Source organism: Protobothrops mucrosquamatus, unplaced genomic scaffold, assembly GCF_001527695.2.
Source record: "Protobothrops mucrosquamatus isolate PMUCROS unplaced genomic scaffold, P.Mucros_1.0 scaffold1287, whole genome shotgun sequence".
Classification (NCBI taxonomy): domain Eukaryota; kingdom Metazoa; phylum Chordata; class Lepidosauria; order Squamata; family Viperidae; genus Protobothrops; species Protobothrops mucrosquamatus.
In genome coordinates, this window is record NW_015387491.1 from 620,053 (window position 1) to 639,485 (window position 19,433).

Consider the following 19,433-nt stretch of genomic DNA (forward strand, 5'->3'; position numbering starts at 1 on the left):
TAGATCTAGACACGGATTGCTTCTCACATGGACAATTATATGTTGCGTGTTCTAGAGTCGGCAAACCAGACAATCTCTATATCTGCACAGACAATGGAACAACAAAAAATATTGTATACCCACAAGCATTGTGAAATTAAACATATTACAAACGTGCGCTTTCTCTTTTCTTTCTTTTCCATTTAACCAGACTGAGCCATAGCAACGCGTGGCCGGGTACAGCTAGTTAATAAATAAATTTATTAAATTTGCTGCGCATCTCACCATGAGGTGATTTGTGGTGTTTTGTGAATCAAGCTTATATGTGAGTTATAAATTATGATGTAGGGGATGACCAGGGAATGGGTCAAGCGCATCACCAGTCTCTAGTCCTTTCGTGCACACAAGAGATCTAAGTCCAGCCATCTTGAATTCCGTTGACTCTTATCTACTGCCAATAGTAGTTCAGATTCTGGTAAAAAGTGTTAGCATGCATTAAACTGACATTTGAACTGCTTTGGCTCCTGATTGCTTGCACTTTAGATATGAGTTATAAATTATAGTTAAAAATTGTAGTTTTTCACTTAGCATTTTATCCCAACCCAGTCATTTGTGGTTTTATAATGCAAACAATAGTTGAACAACTGGAACTAGAATATATGAACTTTGTCACAATTTCAGTAAGGAGACAGAAAAAAACTTGTCCCTGTTCAGTTAGTCACATCACCTACATTGTCATGACTACATAACTGTTATTTTAGTTTAGGATTGGGTCTGTATTCTGTAGAGAACTGTGAAGAACAGGTTAAAAGAAAAGGATTGAAACTTGATAATATAGGAACACAGTCAAAGAATACTAATTACTTGGACTGTAAAGTCCAGAATCAGATGAATTTCATCCTAGAGAAGGAATGTGCTGATGCTGAAGAACATATGAAGTGCTAGTCACATATGGACTGGCATTTTTGGTGTGTGTGTGCTTATGGAATAATAGTGTTTTGTACAATTTACATGAAATATTACATATTTTAATCCTGATTCTTGCACGTAAAAATGATTTACTGGACTGTATAAATGGCAATCAATAACTTATCTCTGGTATAAATTAATATTTAAAATAGACCATATTCCCATTAATACACTGTAAAAAAGCTAAAGTACTGACAATAGCCTTTTGCCCTGAAATTGTTCTCATCCTGTGGGTCTATTTAAATATTTAGATAATGCACACTTTGCAGACTGCTCAACAACTCAATACCCATTACCCATGTTCTACCCTCTTCAAATAATTGATTTTTCACAGAAGATGCAGTATATTAAAGAGGTACTTGAGAAGCTTATCCTTTAGATGGACTCTGTCCTCTGGCATAACATTTGATGTAAAGCCAATATTCTCCAAGAGAGTTTAAAATTTGTAAAATTTATTTTCTACATTCTGTAGCACATAGGAAATGACCATGTTTTATTTGTATCAAGGTGCTCCTGTCAGGAGTATTAGATATGTTTACTGCCTTGTGTTATTTATAAAATCTGGATACACCCCCCCACACAAATAATACAAAACTGGCAGTACAAGAACTATAATGTACCTTCTAGACCAGTGGTTCTCAACCTGTGGGTCGGGACCCCATTTGGGGTCGATCGACCATTTCACGGGGGTCGCCAAGCAAGGCTGTCTGCCATTTTTTTGTTCGCCATTTTTTTTGTCCGCCATTTTTCCCCCTTTTCCGGCGGGTGCCTTACCTCCCTTGGGCTGGGCCAGCTGGTGGTCAGCCTGCTCCATCTCTGCCGCTTGCCAGCTACGCCTCGGCCGGCTCAGGGGGCGGAACCACGCATGTGCGGCGCTCCCGGGCAGGGAAAGTCCTCGACTTACGACCGGTTGGGTAGTCCTCGACTTACGACCGGTTTAGTCCTCGACTTACGACCGGTTGGGGTCGTGGCATTAAAAAGGTTGAGAACCACTGTTCTAGACTCCAGAAAAAACTTCAGTGATAAGAGTTGTGAAACATTTAGAAGAGTACATAAATCTGTGATATTATGACACAATACCACAGCGGGATCAGAGCTTCATTTAAATCTTAATGTAGTTGTATGTAAAAGTTTAGGCAGCTCCCACTCAAATTGTACAGTATGCTTCAATGAATCTTTACTTGAACAGAAGCTNTTCTAGACTCCAGAAAAAACTTCAGTGATAAGAGTTGTGAAACATTTAGAAGAGTACATAAATCTGTGATATTATGACACAATACCACAGCGGGATCAGAGCTTCATTTAAATCTTAATGTAGTTGTATGTAAAAGTTTAGGCAGCTCCCACTCAAATTGTACAGTATGCTTCAATGAATCTTTACTTGAACAGAAGCTGACACTATCTGCATAGTATAAGGTTAAACAGGATATCTTTCTGCAAATTTAAATATATGCTTACTGGAATCATAGAATCATATGGCTGGAAGGGATCTTGGAAGTATTCTAATCCACCCTCTGCTATTTAAGTACAATTAATTTCAGATTGAAAATAAGAAAACCATCAATATGGCAGATGCAGAAATTTGGACATTCTTTTAAACCAGCGTGCCTGGCTGAGGAATTCTGGGAGTTGAAGTCCACAAGTCATAAAAGGGCCAAGTTTGAAGACCCCTGGTTTAAATCATACCTTATAGTTTCTACTGTGACAGAAATAACCAGTAGAGTAGATTTTCTACTCTTGCTTTTGAATTTTTTTCTCCCCCTTCCTTGCACAACTTTTCTAAGTTAAAAATATTCTCTGCTAGCTTTTAAGTAGTATTCAATTGTGGAGATTTTGAGGGCTATTCCAAAACCCTTATCTTTTTTGGAAATAATCATGGTTGATTTGGAGGTATATTTAGATTGTTGTCTTGCTGAAATATAGAACATAAGAATATGGTGAGCTATCTATAGCGTGAAAGAAATAAACATAGTGTATTGGATAATGTAATAAGAAATAAATGTTTGCTTAGTGCCACCAGAAACAACCTAAGAGTTTTGAGGCAGATAATCCCTATAAAGAGAATAAAATGCAGGTCTGCGATGCATCTTTACTGTGAAATTATCATTGCAGTTCTGATTTCAGAATATCATCCCTTTTGCTTATATCTCAATTTTTAACTGCAGCAAATCAGTTATAAACATTATGGCTCATTACTTTTTAACTATTGCAGTACTACAATTATAAATTTCCACTTGACATCTTTGATTGGCCTTTATGAGGCAATTATCTTTGAAAGGTTGTCTAATAAATGAGCACTTTTCCCCTTACTTTTGCCATTTTGGAAAAGAGGTCGCTTCTCTTTTCTCCACGGTGCAGTTTTTGTCTGGGATGGATGGAGTGGTGGAAGGCAGTCTTGGTACCTTTCTTTTTCTATAGTTGGGTAACTCAAAGTCATTAAATGATTGTTGTTTTTCTAATAGTTGAGGATCAGAGGGAAATATTTTATATTGCAGTAAATATAAAAGATTTGATACATAGTAATATTCATGAATGAAATTGGTGGTGGTTATAAAATTGCATTTCTAATTGTCTATAAAAATTTTGACAGATGACAGCCCTTGTGACTAGAGGTACAATGTATATTTTAGAAAATAATGATTCTTTTCTTATTGTCATCAATTCTATTCAGTTCCACTGTCTGTTTCACTGTAGAACAAAGGAAGTGTTTAATACTATTTCCATTTTTTGTAAATATTTTATTAATTTCAAGTTTTACAATCATAAGTACTTAATAAACAACTTGGTGTCTGGGTTCCTTTATCATTCAGTGGTATATATTAACTTTCACTCAAAATATCCAATACTACACCATCCAATATTTATTTCCCTGGTCCTCTCTTCTTCCAATAATAATAATTTTTCCACACTATGCAAGTATAATTCTTAATGCTACTAATACCTATACAATTAAATATAAACATCTTCATCACATGTTTCTAATGTTATACATAGTGTCAATAATATCAGTTTATAATATCTTCTCTAGCCAAAACATATCTCAAATATATTTGCAATCAGAGTTCTGTTATTCAATCCGTATCCTGTTTTTTTCTCTTTTTTCAATTTTAATTTCCCATCATTATTCAAAATAACTTCATCAATTATAATTTTTCTCATAATTAATTACATTTGGGTAATTAAAAATTTCCCTTATACCGACCTTCTTAGTATTTTCATATTTCCCATTTTATAAAAAATTATGTTATCCTAGTTACAAATCACATCCTTCTAATTTATAATGGTCCCTTTATTTCTAACAATTGTCTATTCTTTTAATCATATTCAAACATCCATTAGATGGTATAATACAGTGGTGACGAACCTATGGTACGGGTGCCAGAGGCGGCACTCGGAGCCCTCTCTGTGGGCATCTGTGCCGTTGCCCCAGCCTTGCCTCCCCCCGCAACCCCCTCCTCTCCAGCAACCCCTTTCTCTCCAGAGTCGCCCCTGAGCGTGGCCCACGCGGAGCTGCGCAGCCAAGGACATGGCAGCCAGGCAGCGTAGACAAGACTCTGCCCTCACAACCCATCATGCATAGTTGATGCTGCAGGGCGCGGGCAGAGGGCGTGCCCGCCATAGCGCTGCTGGGCTGCCTGGGCGATCTGCGGCGGGCCCTGGAGGTGGTGAGTGGCCCTGCGGCCAGGTGGGGTGGGGGATGGGGGGGCGGAGCGGGAGCGGGGCAGGGGGTAGAGTAGGGGTGGGGCCAGTTTTTGGGCACTCGGTCTCTAAAAGGTTCGCTATCACTGGTATAATACCTCATCTAATTAGTCAGGACCTCTATTTTCTTCAGTCTTACTCTAGCTTTCTTCCTTTGCCAAATAACTTTGCAAGTCAGTTCATTTAGGTCCCCCAGTATTTCTTCCTCTGTTTCTGTATATATTATTTGGAATAAAAAAGACAATTTAATTAAAGTGTTTTTATAAAAACGCTTAATCCATTTATATTTGTTAAACAGCCTCCATTTTCTTTCTCCTTCAGTTTCTCTGATTGTTTCTTGTTTTCAGCATTTCTCCTAACAACTCTGGCATCCATTCTATCAATTCTGCTTTCTTGTCGTCAAATATGTTCTGATATCTTGAAAAGTAAAATGTTTTTCCCATTTCCGGTGTTATATCTGGGTCTTCCAAATTTTTATTTATCTGTGCCTGTCTGTTGGTTTCTTCTTTCGAATCCTTTATCTTTATGTCAGTTTCCTTTATTTTTTCTTCTGCTTTCTGAGTTGCTAGTTTATTCTTTATGGTCATTTTCTGAACTTTTTGCTTCTAAGTTTAAGTTGGAGAGTTGCTCATGCCCACAGAGAGTGCTCTGAGTGCCACCTCTGGCATGCGTGCCATAGTTTCGCCACCACCAACAGTCCATTAGTAACTTTCTAAAATCAAAGTTTAATTTTCCTGTTTGTTCCATTTTTTAAAGTTCTTAAACTTGTACTTAACACTTCTTTTGCTAAGAATTGAAAGAAATTTGTCTGGGGTTGGAAAACCAGTTGGTCCAAAGATTCCTTATAGCTGAAAAGCAGTCAACAAGCAATTTCCGAAAGTGATTAGAGAAAAGGAAATATGCAAATTTCAAAGGTGCTGAGTACAGTTTGAGCTAGATCAGTGGTGGCGAACCTATGGCACGGGTGCCAGAGGCGGCACTCGGAGGCCTCTCTGTGGGCACACATGCTGTTGCCCCAGCCTCGCCTCCCCCGTGACCCCCTCTCCAGCAGCCCCCCTGAAGGAGAGTCGCCCCTGAGCGTGGCCCATACGGAGCAGCGCAGCCAAGGACATGGCAGCCAGGCAGCGTAGACAAAACTGTGCCCTCACACCCTATCGTGCACAGTTGATGCTGGAGGGCGTTGGCGGAGGGCGTGACCGCCATAGTGCTGCTTGGCTACCTGGGCGATCTGCAGCGGGCCCTGGAGGCGGTGAGTGGCTCTGCGAGCAGGTGGGGCGGGGAATGGGTGGAGCGGGAGTGGGGCAGGGCCAGTTTTTGGGCACTCGGTCTCTAAAAGGTTCGCCATCACTGAGCTAGATAGTTATTCCCTCGTTTTCTCATCTCTCATATCTCTAAACCCAGTGGAGACTGCTGTGGTCTCCTCATGAGAAGCAGCTACCTGAAGTACTTGTGGGCCATCTTAAGTCTTCTCCTTGTCAGGAGAGGAATCATCAAAGAGTCAGTCTGCTTGCTGGCTTTTTATTCCATCATAATCAGCTCCACTTTTCACAGAACTGTCTTCAATATTTATTCCCCGAAAGTCTTTATTTTATAGGTCTCAAGGCCAAGGACAGAATGTTTGCAGAGATGAGCTCTCTTCCTTACAAGAGGTATATGTTTCCCCCTTCTATCTTGACTGAGAGATTTACTGTATACAATTATGAGTAGTCTTAGATATTCAGTTTCTGGGAATATTGTGGCCGTATAGTTTCAGATGTAACTGATTGATCCAGATTTTCTAGAGCCATATCTATCAGGCTTTCAACCAAGATATATTATTGAAATAGCTTTGGTTGCCATAATAGACAATTCATGCCAGCATTAGTAATTTATTATCAGATGTTATTTAACTTTCTCTAAAACCAGATATTATAAGATGAATAATCAAAGGTAATGTCATTTATCATCTGCCCACTAAGGTCACTGTCAATATATTTTACATGAGGAAATCAGACAAGATCTTGCATATTTAGCAAAATCTTTACCAACCTTCAAACTCATAGTTACATAAACCTCACTGAAGGAGGTTGGAAAAACCTTATTACAAGGCTTCTTGAAATAAACCTTATTTCAATGTTACTAGATCCCTAATAGCATTGGCCTAAATAAATCAATTTATGTCTTATAACATAAAAGGGATAACTAACTTGAATGAGAGTTTTTTCTGTTTTACACAAGAGATATAATCAAAATAATCAAACCAGACAGATGCACAGATCCTCATAACTGAGTGCCTGAGAGAACAAACAGGTCTTCAAAGCCTTATAAAAGGCAGGCAGGATCAAGGCCATCTGGATCTCAGGGGTAATACTATTCCATAGGGAGGTGCATCAATGGAGGAAACATCTCCTGGTTTTCGTAAGAAACAGGACTTAGGGCATGATGGCATTGTCTGATTTTATTGAATAGACAGATAATTACAATGGACATGATCTGATATAACTAGATTCCTACTAACCTGCTCAACTAAAATACCAGGAAATGTGGAATTAGTACATTTTTGTCCTAAAAATGTATAGTTACTATACTTAATTAACTTCTAATGTTCAAATTTGCAGTATTTTCCATTCTGTACTAGAATTGGATTTAGATGGAGCAATTTTGTGATTTAGTAAAGGATAGACAATTTGATTAAAATCTCTAGCCTTAATTTTGCAATATGTAGCCAAACTAAAGCTAAGGCTGCTAAGTGAGTGATGCCATGGATGTCTTGTTTCAGTGCCTGGAGGTTGTAAGGATCTGGATGAGGTGCAGAGGCTTTGACTCAACCCAAGCAAGACCGGGTGACTTTGGGTATTTGGGGCTTCTAGTGATAGGTTCTTTTCACCACTAGTCCTGGATAGGGTGGCCCTGCCCCAGATGGACCCCATGTGTAATCTGGAGAACTCACAGCTCCTGCTAGAAGAGGCAGATGGGAGCAATGGCCAGGAGGGTTTTGAACACCTTAGGATGTTCCTTGATTGGGAGGCTTTGCTCACAGACACACAGACAGATTACTGCAATGTGGTCTACATGGGGCTGCCCTTGAAACAGCATTCACAAGCTTCAACAGGTGCAGAATGTTGACTGCAGGTGTAGTAAAGGGTATCGGATATTTGGCATATGTAACACCAATTGCTTTGTGAACTGCATTGGTTGTCAGTATGTTTCTGAGTGCAATTCAAGGTACTGGTTTCTTTAAAGTCCTTCATGGTTTGGGGATGGCTTACCTTAGGAACCATCTTTTCCCAATTATTTCTACCCATCCAATTTGGTTAGGCAGGGTGGGCATATCATCCTGTTAGCCAAGGAATGTCGGCTGGTGGGAGTCAGGAGGAGAAGTCTCTCTGTCCTGTAGCTCTTGCCCTCTGATATATTCTCTCTTCAGATATCAGGATGATCCCGACCCCGTTGGCCTTTTGCAAGACTGCTTTAATTATTTTAATGTTTTATGATGTACACTGTCCAGAGTCACTTGTTGAGACTCTGCGACTATATCAATCAAATAAAAAAATTACCCTTCTGAATCACTTGCTTTGTATTCCATCAAAAATGTTGAGCACTTTTTAATAAGGGTTATTATCCCTGTATATAGCAGAATTTTCATTTGTATATACGTGATCAACCTAGATGAGATGCTTAAGTGGAAAAATATGATTTTCCTATCCTTCAGCTTTTGGTTGCCTTCACCTTCTGCTTCCCTTATCTTTGCCACAGATAATAGGTTTTCCCCCCTAGTCTATTATCACTTCATTTCACATGCCCCAAATAACCTAAGTTCTATGGATTATCATCTTGAGGAATAGCCAAACTAATTTATTGTCCATGATACTCTACTCATAGTAAGTCACTCTAAACTTTAACACATCTGTATTCCTTCTCTATACTGCAAAGAGCATTCTTTTCATTACTCTGTACTTTAATCTGATATTAAAATATCCGTACACTATTCTTCATGATCTTGCCTCACTTTGATATTACCGTCCTTTCTTCAGTACACTAATTTCCTTTGTCTATTCTTAATTCTAAGAAAATTGAATTAACAACTGTTTCCACTTTTTGCCTTAAAAGTCAATTTCTAATGCCTTTGTAATATTTAACACTAACCTTGATTTTTTGCTTTCCATTTTACTCTCAGAATGACTCAGAATAGTCTTCTTTACTTTCAGATAATGTAATGTAATGTAATGCATTACATAATGTAATAATGTAATTTATGCTTATCTCAAGTTGTTACTGTTTTTTGTTCATTGTAGTGGTTCCTTGGGAGAAGAATGTGATTCTTCTCACCAGGCATGTGCATTAGTGTCTTCCATTTTCTAGCATGAACTTTACAACCAAAAGTCTTGCTATTATCAATAAATCAATAAATCACTTTCTTGTGTTTTATTGCTCTTCCCATTACCCATTCCAGCAATCCTGTTTCTTCCTTTGTGAATAACTGTTTCTTTGTAAGGGTGAGGCATGATGTGTGTTTAAGTGTACATACAAAATTTCTTTCAAGATAGAATATTGGAATTTTATTCTGCAACTAGGTTAACATTTAGTTATTATAGTAGGCTTTTAAGCGTAACTATTAATAGATATGCTTGGAATAAATGGTTATAATCTGTTAGGACAAACTGTCTTTTGGATAGTGAAACCATTATTATTTGAAAAGGTCCAGTGCTGTAAAAAAAAATCAAAGCTGTTCTTTGTGAAGAAGTAATTAAGCTCTCTCTGTCTCTCTAAATATGGAGAAAGGCAGATCTCCAATGCTACTATCAGAGGTTCTCCATCAAGCTCACCAGCCAGAGAATGATTTGAATTTTAGCACACACACACAATATTATTCATTACATCTTATTCTAATAAGAGATAAGCATCAATACTTCACCACCTTGCCTTGATATACTGAAGGTTTGAATTTGAGCTTTACCTGTGCTTTTATTTTTGTTTTAACTTCTATTGGTTCCCCAGGTATCTTTACTTCTTCTATTGCAATAGATTTAATTGCTGTTGGTTTTGCTCTTCAGGGAATAGTAATTTGGAGAAATTTTGCTAACCATTACTGAATATTAAAACTCATGCAAAATAGAGAAAGAATGTATTTGGTAGAAGAGAATACATGTACTGTAGCTCAGAATTAAACTGCTGGGTCCTTGGGAAGAAACAATACCTTAAACAGGGAGCCAACAAGAAGGAAGCCACATCTCCACCAAAACAGGATAAGCAATCCTTACTCTCGCTAATACTGAAGTAGTTACCTAGTCTGTAAGGAAACAACCAAGCTCAAAGAGCAAGAAGAACCCAAGAAGAATTTATTCAATATTATTCAGCAGTAAGTTTAGTCCCCTCTCCTCTGAAGAATCGCAGCAATGGAAGTAGTTGGCTATTGTTTTCTTTCAGGATGGAGTCTGTAGCCCTGAGATTTTCTGCTAAGGATTAACAGTCTGATCCAGCTTTGATTTTTGAGTTGAATAAAGATTTATCTAAGTCAGTGGTGGCGAACCTATGGCATGCGTGCCAGGGGTGGCACTCGGAGCCCTCTCTGTGGGTATGCGCGCTGTTACCCCAGCCCCGTCTCCCACCGCAACCCCCTCCTCACCAGCAGCCTGCCCGGAGGAGAGGCTCTACCAGGCGCAGCCCATGCAGAGCAGTGCAGCCAAGCACATGGCAGCCGGGCAGCAGGGGCAAGACTCCGCCCTCGCACCCCATCACATGCAGATGATGCTGTGGGGTGCGGGTGGAGGGCGTGGCTGCCATGCCGCTGCAAGGCTGCCTGGGCGATCTGTGGTAAGTGGCCCTGTGGGCGGGCGGAGCAGGGGCGGAGCGGGAGGCAGAACGGGGGCAGGCCGGTTTTTGGGCACTCGATCTCTAAAAGGTTCGCCATCACTGGTCTAGGTCCTATTAACAAACCTGTAAGTACTGTATTTGCTGAATTTATTTATTGCATTTATATTTGCAATGAATATTCAGTCATTGACTCACCATGAATTCTCATTAACTCATTAATTGACTAAGTCAATTAATAGTCACTTACAATGTCTTCAGCAAAATTAAAAAAAAAACAACTTTATGGATTGTGTGACTTACCTTTGGTGCTGTAGAATGATTCCAGAGAAAGATGCATTTGGTTTAAAGAGTTCCTTATTTTTCCCCCTTCCTAGTACTTCCTAGCTCTACTAATATCTTTGAGCTTATATAACTTTTGTGTATTTTACAGGTGGTCTTCACTTAATGACCACTCATTCGGGGATTCCTTGAACTGATGGTGATGCTGAATAAGTGGTTGTTATTATGAGTCTTTGTACTTAGGTTGGTCACAATGTCCCTGTGGTCACATGACTCACAATTGTGGTATTGCAGCATCCCACAGTCACTTGATCGCCATTTACAACCTTCTTTGTCAGCTTCCTGCAAGCAAAGTCAATGGGGAAGACAGCATGAGATCACAAGTGGTCACTATATGATGTTCTTGCTTAGTGCCTCAATGATTTGCATAATGACAGCAACTGGAAGTGCTGGAATTATTGTCACTAATTATTGTCACCGGTCACGTGCCATTGTGGTTTACGTCACTTAGCAATAAAAATTCCAGTCCCAATTACTATCACTAAGTGAAGACTACTTGTAACAAATTTGAAAATCCAATTAAATTAGAAAATCCAATTTAAATAAAAATATTTTTAATTCATTCTGCTGTGATAACTTAATACAGTAACTCTGGTTTAGTCCTGACTTGTTTAGATTTCTATCAAAGGATTAGATGCTAGAAACAAAGGAGAGATACTGTTTTGTACTTTTGAGGCTGTTGTGCTGGCATATGCTTTGATGATAGAACTTCATTGTGGATTATTTTCTTGGTAGAGCTTTATGTTGGCTATTTCAAAGAATCACATGTTTGTTTTTTTATTGGCAAGGATATGCAGTATACATTTCAATAATTTCTCAGAGGATTTCCGTAAAATCTAATCAGTTGAAGAATATAGTCTACTCTCCTAATTTTAATTATTTATGAAGGCACAGGTATATATAAAGCATTCAAATCTCTTTTGTTCCTAGTAGACCTTCAAGTCTATAACAGCCAGATTATCTTTCAATATACATAATGCAAATTAAATAGAAGTCGTGAGCCAGGATCTCCAAAAATATCAAGCAAAACATAAGGCACCAAAATATAGTGTCTAGGCATCCATATTTGAAATCCTTCAATAATAATAAGCTTTTATTGATCATCACTGAGAAGGAAGCATTTCTTAGTGCTGAGTTCAGAATATCTATAGGCTGCTTTGCCACAGGCATTGCATATATGTCACAAACAACTGAAACATGCACATATAATTGTGGTAGATTATTTTTTTGTTCTTATGCAACTACACACGCACACACACACAGAGAGAGAGAGAGAGAGAGAGAGAGAGAGAGAGAGAGAGAGATATGCATGTGATCAAAGATAAAATCCCTCCAGAATGTATATGGGTCAATATAAAAGGGGAAAAAAGTGACATTACCATAGGTGTATATTACAGTCAGCCAACCAACCAGAAGAAATAGATGGACTCTTTGCCAACCAGTAACAAACGTATGTAGGAAGCATGCCACAGTAGTAATGGGAGACTTCAACTATCTAGATATCAACTGGGAGACAAACTCTGAAGTGATTGGGAGATCAAACAGATTTCTAACCAACCTAGATGACAACTTTATCATCCAAAAGGTGGAGGAGGGAACTGGAAATAAAGCTATACTGGACCTAATCCTTACTAATCAAGAAGAAGTGATAGAGGGAGTTGAAATTGCCGGAACCTTGGGTGAAAATGACCAGGTCATGCTGAAATTCAATATAATTCAAACACAAGCAATAGAAAATAATCCAACCAGAGTCTTAAACTTCAAAAGAGCTGATTTTAACAAACTCAGAGAGAACCTAGGAAAGATTTCATGGATGAAAATCCTAAAGGAGAAAACAGTGCAAGAAGTGTGGGAAACTGAAAAATATGATCACAAAAGCCCAGTCCAGCACAATACCACTGAAAAAGAAAAACAAGAAATTCAAGAAAAAACCAGCATGGCTGCACAAAGCTCTCTCTGACAAACTAAAAGAGAAAAAGGACAAGTACAAAAAAAGGGAAAGAGGGATACATAACTAAGGCTGATTATCAGTAGACAGCCAGAACATGCAAAGATGAAGTCAGGAAAGCAAAGGCTCAGAATGAAAGAAGACCTGCAACAGAAATCAAGGACCATAAAAAAAGTTTCTTTCAACATATTAATAACAAGAAAAAAGTCAATGAATCTGTAGGTCCAGTAAAGAGAGACGATGGCAAGGAAGTAACAGGCAGTAGGGAGATAGCAGAGCTGCTTAACTCATTCTTTGCATCAGTCTTCACACAAAAAGAAATTATAGCCCAACATACCCCAAAAACAGACAGATTACACCCCAGAGTTCCTAAAGAGCTGGCAGATGTTATTTCAGAACCATTGTACCATATATTTCAAAAATCCTGGAGTACCGGGGAAGTACCTGAGGATTGGAAAAGGGCTGATGTGGTTCCCCTCTTCAAGAAAGGAAAAAAAAACAGACCCAAGAAACTATAGACCAATCAGTCTAACATCAATACCTGGGAAGATCCTGGAAAAAATAATCAAAAAACAGATCTGCTAACAACTAGAAGCAAACAAAGTTATAACCAGTAGCCAGCATGGGTTTGTCAAAAGAGATCATCCCAAACCATCTTATTTCATTCTTTGATAAAGAGCCTAAATTAGTAGACCAGCGAAATGCTGTGGACATAGTATACTTAGACTTCAGTAAGACATTTGACAAAGTATAAAACCTAGTATAGTGACGAACCTATGGCACGCGGGCCAGAGGTGGCACTCAGAGCCCTCTCTATGGGCACGCGCGCCATGCCCCGGAGATGGCAACCATCCCTCTTCAACCAGCTGCCCGCTAACTCGACGAGGTCCCACATGGCCAGATGCATCCCAGCACCCATGCACTCACTGGCCTCTGTGTGCAGCGGCTGATGGTGTCAGGCAGCAGCCGCCCTGGCCCCTGCCTCACCTTGCCCTGTGACAATGGCACCCCTGCCCTGCCTCACCTTGCCTTGCCTCACCCAGCAGGACGAGCCTCCTACCCACCGCCCCACCTGCCAGAGACCTCCTGGATCTCCCCCAACCCTGTCCGACTCCCACAGGCGTCCCTTCCCAGGAGCAACATCGAGGTGATCATGCCCACCTTGGCCATACCCACCTAGTCTGCCATGACCACCACAGCCACAGCCACCCAGTGGGCCACGCCCACCTGGCACCCGGCAATAAATAAGTGGGTTTTGGATTGCAGTTTGGGCACTCGGTCTCTAAAAGGTTTGCCATCACTGACCTAGTAAGATCACGCCTGGAATACTGCAACCAATTTTGGTCACCATACTACAAAAAAGATGTTGAGACCTAGGAAAAAGTTCAGAGAAGAGGAACTAAAACAATCAAAGGCCTAAAACATATGAAGAATGGCTGCAGGACCTGGGTTTGGCTAGTCTGAAGAAAAGAAGAAACAGGGGCGACATGATAGCAGTATTCCAGTACTTGAGGGCTGCCACAAAGAAGAGGGAGTCAACCTATTCTCCAAAGCACTAGAGGACAGGATAAGAAATAGTGGTTGGAAACTGACCAAAGAGAAGCAACCTGGAATTAAGGAGAAACTTCCTAACAGTGAGGACAATTAACCAGTGGAACAGCTTGCCTTCAGAAATCGTGGGCAGAAATTGTCCATCACTGGAGGTTTTTAAGAAGAGACTGGACAGTCACTTGTCTGAGATGGTATAGGTCCTCCTGCTTGAGCAGGGGGCTGGACTAGAAGACCCCCAAGATCCCTTCCAGCTCTATTCTATTCTAAACACTTTAGTTAAAGTTTATAGTCTGTGAACTCAACAGTTCTCACAAAACAGCTTATGTTTAGTCATGCCTTGGTCATTTCCTCATTGGATTATTGCAATACATCCATATGAGGCAAAGACTATCTGGAAATTACAACTGGTCCTAAATATTGCAGTGCATGCACTTCTTGGCAGTCCACAGTTTACTCATATTACATTGCTGCTGCAAAAGCTATAAACCAATCAGAATAGAGCTGGAAGGGAGCTTGGAAGTCTTCTAGTCCAAACCCCTGCTCAAGGAGGAGATCCTATACAATTTGAGACAAGTGGCTATTCAGTCTCTTCTTAAAAACCTCCAGTGATGACGCACCCACAATCATTGAAGGCAAGCTATTCCATTGGCTAATTGTTCTCAGTATTAGGAAGTTTCTTCTTAATTCCAGATTGTTTCTCTCCTTGATTAGTTTCCATCCTTTGTTTCTTGTCTTGCCTTCTGGTGCTTTGGAAAATATGTTGACCCTCTCTTCTTTGTGGCAGTCCCTCAAATACTGGAATCTACTGCTATCATCCCTAGCCCTTCTTTTCTCTAGACTAGCCATACCTAGTTTCTGCAACCGTTCTTCATGTTTTTACCTCGGGGCTTTTAATCATCATAGTTGCTCTTCTCTGCACTTTTTCCGACATCTTGTTTGTAATGTGGTGACCAAAACTGGATACAGTATTCCAGGTGTGATCTTACTAAAGTTTTGTAAAGCTGTACTAAAGAGGTTCTATGCCTATCTTTATACAACCAAGGATTGTATTAGCTTTTTTGGCTGCTGTTGCACACTGCTGGCTCATGTTTAAGTGATCGTCCACTAGCACTCCAAGGTCCCTCTCACAGTTACTGTTTTTGAGCCAGGTTTCACCTAATCAGTATTTGTACCTTTGGTTTTTCCTACCTAAGTGTAAAGCCTTTTCTCCACATTAAATTTCATTTTGTTGGATAGGAACCCATTGTTCAAATGGAAGCAGTATGTTTTTCATTTCCCCCCCAGTGCAATTCCAATTTCAAATCATTTAAAACTCAAAATGATTATTACTTTTAAAGCCCTAAATGACTTGCAGGACCATGTCTCGCTGAGGGTATCTCATTCCACCCATTTCCCCAGATTAGATATGATAGGCATACTCCAGATCCCATCCTTTAAATGTTGTCATTTGGAAATGTGCCTTCTCCATATCTTTCACTGCCCACTGGAATACCCTTTCTCCTGCAGATCCAGCAGAGCCCTGTTCCCCTGGTCTTCTGGAAGGCGTTGAATAGCTGGGTTATCCTACAAGTGTTAGGAAGGAATGAGGCTGGAGCCCAGAAGGTGGAATCCTGATGTCTGTGAAAGTATTGTCTTAGGGTGCCAGGAATTGTTACTGTAATTGTTGGGAATTTTGATATTTTTTATTGTTTTGTGAGCTGCTCAGGGTTAAAGTTCACAATATAAGCAACTATATAAACTTTTTAAAATAAAAGTTGAATGCTTACAGGGAGTTTGGGAGACATTAGAAACTGAAGTATGCAACTTACTGTATGGTCAGATAATTTATCTGAAATTGTATCATTTGTTAAATTTTAGATAATGTGTTATAGATTTGACTGGTTGAACAATTTGGTGGTCTTTCTTTATCAGGGGTAGCTGATAGTTGCTGCCCTTGTATATGTGTCTACAAAGACTTACATGCTCAGCAAATGAAAATAACAAACACATATCTTTTTCATAGGTACAATGGCTGCCTCCCTAATGGTGACCGGGGTCGTAGGAAAAGCAGATTTGCCCTTTATAAAAGACCTAAAGCAAATGGCGTCAAACCTAGCACTGTTCATGTGATTTCAACACCTCAAGCATCTAAGGTATTGTCACTAATTCTCAGAGCTTGGGCCTTAATGCTAAGTTTTGCAAAACAGCAATGATTGAACGTGTGGGTGACTATATATTCTTCGGTGGTTATTCCTTTCTGGTGCTGGAAGGTATTTTTTTTGTATTGAGCATACTTTATTGGGTCTTGAGTACAATGATGTTTGCATTCAGAATTCTTTCATCTGGGCTAATAAATAGATATTGACAAAATGTTTCAAATCTACAATTTCTGAATTTGAATGTTCTTTAAACTCTGATGTTCTGTGTCTAATTCACACTAGCTGTTTGATCTTACTGGAAATATTTAGTCCTATTCCAATTTTCCAGAGGTTGTCCATACTCAAAGAAGTATGGACAACCCCCCCCACCCACCCATAACCATTCGAAGGGGGTTGGGGCATTTTGAGTCTTAAAATAACTATGGAATACTTTTTACAAAGTGAGAACAAAACCCATGTTGAAACTTTAAAATCTCAGATTGGAATGCAGTTCAAAATTTAATTCATAGTCATGGATTCATAAATGCATGGACAATTATGAATCCTACAATAAAAGCGCATACATTTTATTCAGGTAGACATGAATCCCACTGTAGGATATACTGTATACAAACATCTAAACCAGGGGTCTCAAACTGCCTATGAATGTAAATTTATATTTAATTAATATTTTTTCCAATTTAAAATATAACTATCCAATTAGAAAATTATTGAATACTATAGACATTAATAAAACCAATTAATCTTCATTAGCAATGTGTTCTTTAGATATATTTAAAGTTTAAAGCCTTTGATTCTCTGGAAATAGCATGTTTAAAACAAATATTAAATAAATCCAGATTTGGGACTGGCTGTTGTAAGATGATCGAACATACTTTCATATGGACCAACTGAAGTGCGGATAAGACTTAACAGCTATGATTCAGATTCTACATTTAGGCAAGAAAAATCAAGTGTATAGGTATAGTATAGGGGGTACCTTGCTCAATAGTAGTAACTGTGAGAGGGATCTCGGAGTCCTAGTGGACAATCATTTAAATATGAGCCAGCAGTGTGCTGCAGCTGCCAAAAAAGCCAACACAGTGCTAGGCTGCATTAACAGAGGGATAGAATCAAGATCACACAAAGTATTAATACCACTCTACAATGCCTTGGTAAGGCCACACTTGGAATACTGCATCCAGTTTTGGTCACCACAATGTAAAAAAGATGTTGAGACTCTAGAAAAGAGTACAGAGAAGAGCAACAAAGATGATTAGGGGACTGGAGGCTAAAACATATAAGGAAAGGTTGATGGAATTGAATATGTCTAGTTTAATGAAGAGAAGGACGAGGGGGTACATGATAGCAGTGTTCCCTCCCAGAGAAGAGGGAGTCAAGCTATTTTCCAAAGCGCCTGAAGGCAGGACAAGAAGCAACGGGTGGAAACTAATCAAGGAGAGAAGCAACCTAGAACTAAGGAGAAACTTCCTGACAGTGAGAACAATTAACCAGTGGAACAACCTGCCTCCAGAAGCGGTAAATGCTCCAACACTGGAAGTTTTTAAGAAGAGACTGGACAGCCATTTGTCTGAAATGGTATAGGGTTTCCTGCCTGAGCAGGGGGTTGGACTTGATGACCTCCAAGGTCCCTTCCAACATTATTATTATTATTGTTGTTGTTGTTGTTGTTAGCTATCGTGATTTTAAAAAGTACAAAGCAGGGTTATCTCTTATTACCTGTATTATTCAGTCTAGTTATAGAAGTGCTGGTAACATCACTTAGATCAGGCATGTCCAAAGTCCGGCCCGCGGGCCATTTGCGGCCCGCGGCCCGGTTTAATCCGGCCCTCGAACAGCCCTCCCTGCTCTATGTAAATGCGGCCCTCCCACGGCCCTCCGGCAAGTCCCATGAGAGAGAGAGAGAGAGACAGAGACAGAGGCACTACGTGAACGTGAAGACAGAGAGAGAGAGAGAGAGAGAGTAGGGACTTGCCCCCTCGCAGGGCTCCTCATTGGCCCTGCGCCCGGGTGTCCCGCCCCCTGGGAGAAGGGCGGCCAGGAAGTCCCTTTCCCGGGCTGGCCCCGTCCCAGGCGCACGTGGCTGGGGAGCCATGCGGGGAAGCCCCGGGATCCCCGCTGGGAGAAACCCCCCAGAGCCTTTGCTGAGTGGGCCAGCCCTCCCGTAAGCCGCAGCCCTGAGAGAGCAGCCCCTGCGATATCCAACCGGCGCAACCATTGGCCAAGCAGCAGCAGAGCCGGAGATGGAAGGTCAGTGGCAGGGGGGAGGGAGGGAGCTCTGAGTCCGCAGAGCACCGCCGCGAAGTGGCTGCGGGGCAGGTGATTCGCCCCCCCCAGCTTACTTGTTCCAGTCTCGGCTGGGGCATCGCTTCCTGGGCCGCTCCCTGGGCAGCCGAACCAGCCACATGTCTCCCCGTGCTGGGTGGCAGTCATGGCTGGTGCGGCGGCCAGCGGGAGCATCGCTCCCCGGGAAGCCGAACCGGCCACATGTCTCCCCAGCCCGGGCCAGACGGCAGTCAGGCATGAAGCTCGCCTGGCTGCCGCAGGGCTCTCCGCCGCCTGGCCCCACCTCAGCCCCATTGGTGGCACCTTCCTCGGGCACTTTCAGGGAGCCGCCGCTGCTGCCCTCGTTGCTGCAGGAGAAGGAGACCTTGGGATGCGAGGGCGGCGGGGCTGGCGGTGATCGGGACCCCCCCTCGTCGGCACTCCCCGTTGCCGGCGCAGCCACCCATGGTGCACCCGGCCTTGGCGCCCTTCTCCTAAGACGGCGAAGTGGCTGAGGATGCGGCGGGGCGGCGGCCGGGCCAGGGACGGCGATGGGGACCCCGACGATGCTGCAGTGGCTGCCGCCAGAGCCGCTGCCTCCCATCCTGCTCCCCCTCCCTGCCCGTTTGGCTGAGGACGCAATGGGGCCGCCGCCACTGGAGCTGCTGCCTCCCGTCCTGTTCCCCCTCCCTGCCCCTCCCTGCTTGTTCGGCTGAAGAAGCGATGGGGGGGCGGCCGGGAGCTTCTACCTT

At 41.3% G+C, this 19,433-nt stretch overlaps 1 protein-coding gene across 1 annotated transcript in view; it reads left to right on the forward strand.

The window, feature by feature from the left end:
• PELI2 (pellino E3 ubiquitin protein ligase family member 2) overlaps positions 1 to 19,433 on the forward strand; it is a 57,167-nt gene that overhangs the window by 6,270 nt on the left and 31,464 nt on the right. Inside the window, exon 2 of the mRNA XM_015821255.1 lies at positions 16,281 to 16,410. Coding sequence (XP_015676741.1) covers positions 16,281 to 16,410 — 130 coding nt within the window. The remainder of the gene's footprint in view (positions 1 to 16,280; positions 16,411 to 19,433) is intronic.